At 57.9% G+C, this 3,827-nt stretch overlaps 1 protein-coding gene and 1 long non-coding RNA gene across 2 annotated transcripts; both read right to left on the bottom strand.

Moving 5' to 3' along the window:
• Positions 1–137: 137 nt before the first annotated feature.
• LOC118993669 (leukocyte immunoglobulin-like receptor subfamily A member 6) lies at positions 138–2,081 on the bottom strand (the record flags this gene model as incomplete). Its single annotated transcript, XM_037056160.1, has 5 exons — positions 2,072–2,081; positions 1,702–1,986; positions 1,242–1,547; positions 730–1,011; positions 138–432 (listed from the first exon to the last, which is right to left on the bottom strand). Coding segments are annotated over exons 1-5 (1,178 nt in total), but the record flags the coding sequence as incomplete, so codon positions are not given.
• Positions 2,082–2,472: 391 nt separating this feature from the next.
• On the bottom strand, positions 2,473–2,961 carry LOC118993670 (uncharacterized). Its single transcript, XR_005067917.1, has 3 exons — positions 2,931–2,961; positions 2,682–2,717; positions 2,473–2,509 (listed from the first exon to the last, which is right to left on the bottom strand). It is a non-coding gene; the product is annotated as an uncharacterized LOC118993670 (long non-coding RNA).
• Positions 2,962–3,827: the final 866 nt, after the last annotated feature.

Raw genomic sequence — 3,827 nt, 5'->3', positions numbered from 1 at the left:
GGGAGGTGAGAGTCCCCTCAGGCTGACCGCCAGTTGGAGACCACCTCACTCTGTATCCAGCCTAAAGTTCACCTGGGGGACAGGGTGCTGACCTGACCATGAGGACATGAGGGAAGGGCTGGGGCTCCTCACCTGAGACCAGGAGTTCCAGGGGGTCACTGGGCTGTGACAGCTGGAAGGGGGAGGAGCTGAGTGAGCTGTAGCACCTGTAGGTCCCGTTGTGGTCCCAGGTCACAGGGCTGATGGTGAAGTTGGCCTGAGAGGGGGCCGCTGTGTCCTCCAGGTGAAGCTGCTGGGGAGGGTCCAGGGACCCCTCCCTGTGCAGGTGGAAGGTGTCAGCCCTGACCTCAGATTGACACTGCAGAGTCACGTTCACTCCCCAGGGCCCTGGGGGCGATGGCTGTGCTGAGAGGGAGGGTTTCCTGTACTTTCCTGGGGAGAGGAGGGCTGTGATGTGCAGAGTCACACTCCCTACATTACCCTTGTCCCTGAGCTGAGGGACCATGTCCTTCCCCAGACATGCTGTGACCTCTCTCACCTCCTCTCAGTCCCTCTGAGGGGGCATCTGTTTTTCCATGTACCTACTCCCCTTTTCTCACTCCCTCCCCTAGACATTTGTCCTGTTTGCCTCTGCTCCAGGACCCTGGCCTGGACCCCATCACCACCACTGTAACCCCAGTCTGGCCCTGAGCAGACAGTCAGGACAGGGGGCAGGGCAGGGCTCCTCACCTGCAATCAGAATGTCCAGGGGGACACTGGGGGCCGACCACACATAGGAGAGGTTGTGTCCACTGTAGCACCTGTACTGGCCCCCGTGGGTGAAGTTCACAGGGCCCAGGAAGAAGCTGGGACTGTGCTGCCCATGGAGATGCTGGGGTGGTGTGGGTCCCTCATCCTTGATCAGAGCGAATCTGTCAAAGCCAGGCTCTGAGTGACACTGGAGGGTCAGGTCGTCTCCAGGTAGCAGCAGGGACCCTGGCTGGGCTGAGAGATAGGGCTCCCTATACACACCTGGGGAGAAGCGATATTGTCACCCAGGAGACACACACTCACCAGCCACTGCTGCTGCAGGGAGAGCTCTGACATGTCCCTCCCTAGGTCTCCTCTGTGTTTCTGTCACCTGTACACCGGTGGCAGTGACTTCGAGAATCCCCAGGGCTTTACAATCAAGGTATATGGTTTATATCAGTTATTTGGGGCCTAGCACTGACTGAACTGAAGCCAAGTGTGGGCCATCTCACCTGTGACCTGGAGGTGCAGAGGGTAACTGGGCTGTGACCACACATTGGGGTTGGAGCTGGAGGAACCATAGCATCTGTAGGTCCCCCCATGGGAGGAGCTCAGGGGGGCCACGGGGAACACAGCCTGCCTCCTCCTCTCATGGGATCTCCATTCTGATTTCCTGTGTTGGGGTGGCTCAGCCCCTCCCTCCTTCAGCAGGTGGAATGTGTCCAGTGTGGACTGTGACCTGCACCAGAGGGACACATTCCCTCCTGAGGTCACCACGGGGCCTGGGTGGGCTGAGAGGGAGGGTGCGCTGTGCTCTCCTGAGGGAGAAGGAGGATCTGAGTTAGAGGGGACTGTCACCCCACCTTTCCCAGGTGTGGGCTGTGAGGGGTGAGGCCCCCTAAAGCCCCAGTTTTCCCCTTCATCCTGTAGGAGGAGCCCCTAGTGGGGAGGAGACCCGGGTTCCCCCCTTACCTGTCAGCACCAGGAACAGGGGCTCACTCCTCTCAGACACCCTGCCCCCAGTGCTGTACACACACTGGTACAGCCCTGTGTGCTGTGAGCTCATGGACTGAATGGGGAACCCGGTCTTGTTGCTGGAGGCCTGTGGGACGCTCACATCCAAGGGCTCAGAACTCCTCTCTTTATACAGAGCGTAGCCATCTGCCTGCAGAGACCCCAGACACCAGATGGTCACAGGGCTCCCCTTGCTGACGATGGGGCCTGGGTCAGCCCAGATGGAGGGTTTGGGAGGAACCACTGGAAGAGAATCAGACCTACAGCATCAGGGGGTATCCTTGTTCCCTCAGTTTCCCTGGCTGTCACTCCAAGGCCCCTCCCACACTGGTCACCATCAGCTCAGACCCAGTGTGTGTCCCCATCTGCCCAGGGGCATCTTTGTGCTGAAGCAGGTCTGGGGGTTGACTTACGTGCCTGGACCTTGTCCTCTGGGCCCCGATGGGTCCCTGGAAGTGAGTCCCTGTGAGATTTTCCTCCAACTGATAAGATATGAGAGAAGAGGTGTAGGATAGCTTAGGTCATCTCTTTTCTAATCTTCAATGGGTCTCTCAAACTTATGGGACCCAACTCCATTCCCGGTCATGAGGAACCCAGTCTTGTTGGTGGAGGCCTGTGGGATCCTTTTATTACAGTGGAGAGCACCTGTCTCTATATAGAATGTAGCCATATGTGTACAGTGACCCCTGACACCAGATGGTCACAGGGCTCCCCTGTCTGACCCCAGGACCTGGGTCAGCCCAGAGGGAGGGTTTGGGGGCAACTCCTGGAAAGGAATCAGACCTGCAGGGTCAGGGGGGGCCTTGTCCCCTCCGTTTCCCCAGCTGTCACTCCAAGGCCCCTCCCACATTGGTCACCATCAGCTCAGACCCACTGTGTGTCTCCCAGCTGCTAAGGCCATCATTGTTCAGAAGCAGGAGGTCTGGAGGAGGACTCACCTGCCTGGACCTGGTGCCATGGGCCCCGACACAGCCCTTGAAGAGAGCACATGCGAGATTATTTTCACCCCCACACAGAAGCTGCAGGCCTGGTCTGGCCCATGAGTCCTGGAGTCAGATGTGTGGCTGAGCCTGCTCTTGTCCACCCAGATGCTCTGTCCCCAGGGAATCTTCTCATTCCTGGGTCTCTTGTAACCAGGACCTGAGAGATGATGGGACCCCATCCCTCCTCTTTCCCCTGAAGCTCACCGAGACAGAGAAGGACAGTGAGTGTGACGGTCGTGGTCCTTCCTGCCATGGTCACCAGTGTGCAGACGATGTGTAAATTCACTGCAACTCAGAGTAACAAATGGGGTGTTACACAGTCTCAGCTGTGTGACAGGTCATGGGTTCCTCACCAGTGGCCTGGCAGAAAGGGAAGTAGCCCCTCCCCTAAAGATGGGCCAGAAGAGACAGGAAGCTCTGGAGATTTCAGATCTGAGACTCAGCAGACCCCAGAGCCCCGCACCCACCTGATGTGACACCCAAATCCAGAGGATGACTCCTGTCCCAGAACATGGGAATAGAGGACACCAGGCAGGACTCAGGAGCAGCCCGATTTCTGTTCCAGTTCTGACTCTGCCTTTTCTTGAACTCTGTGTCCCTGAGTCAGTCACTTCCCTCCCCTGAGACCCTGTAGGTGCCCCTTTTCCTTCCTCTTTTCCATTGGCCAGGCCCCCAGGTAGCATGGACTGAGCAGTCACCCTGTGCAGTCACGGTGCCAGGCCCTGGAGAGTCACAGCTGAAGCAGGTGGACTCTGTCCCTGGACTCACAGGGCCCAGAGGAATGAGGACAGACAGCGAGACATGTGGACAGCAGATGGATCAGTGACAGTGTGGTGAGACTGTCCATGTGGGGAGAAAGAACAAGGCAGTGGGGTTCAATAACAGGGGGACATCGTGCCAACTGGGTCCTGGCTGTGAGGGGGTCCTTGTTGGGGCTGATCTGACTGAAGGGATGAGCAGGGATCAGTCCAGTGGTTTGGGGTGGGAGACGCCCTTGACCAGAAAGGGCTTGGGCTGTTCTCAGAAGTGGCCGCAGTCAGATGAAGGCTGCGTCCTGGGCACACAGGATCTGGAGCAGAGTCCTGATCATTTGATTTGTAT

This window comes from Sturnira hondurensis, unplaced genomic scaffold, assembly GCF_014824575.4.
Source record: "Sturnira hondurensis isolate 20B ecotype Veracruz unplaced genomic scaffold, ASM1482457v3 Scaffold0008810, whole genome shotgun sequence".
NCBI classification, from domain to species: Eukaryota; Metazoa; Chordata; class Mammalia; order Chiroptera; family Phyllostomidae; genus Sturnira; species Sturnira hondurensis.
This window is presented reverse-complemented; position numbering and strand designations above follow the sequence as displayed.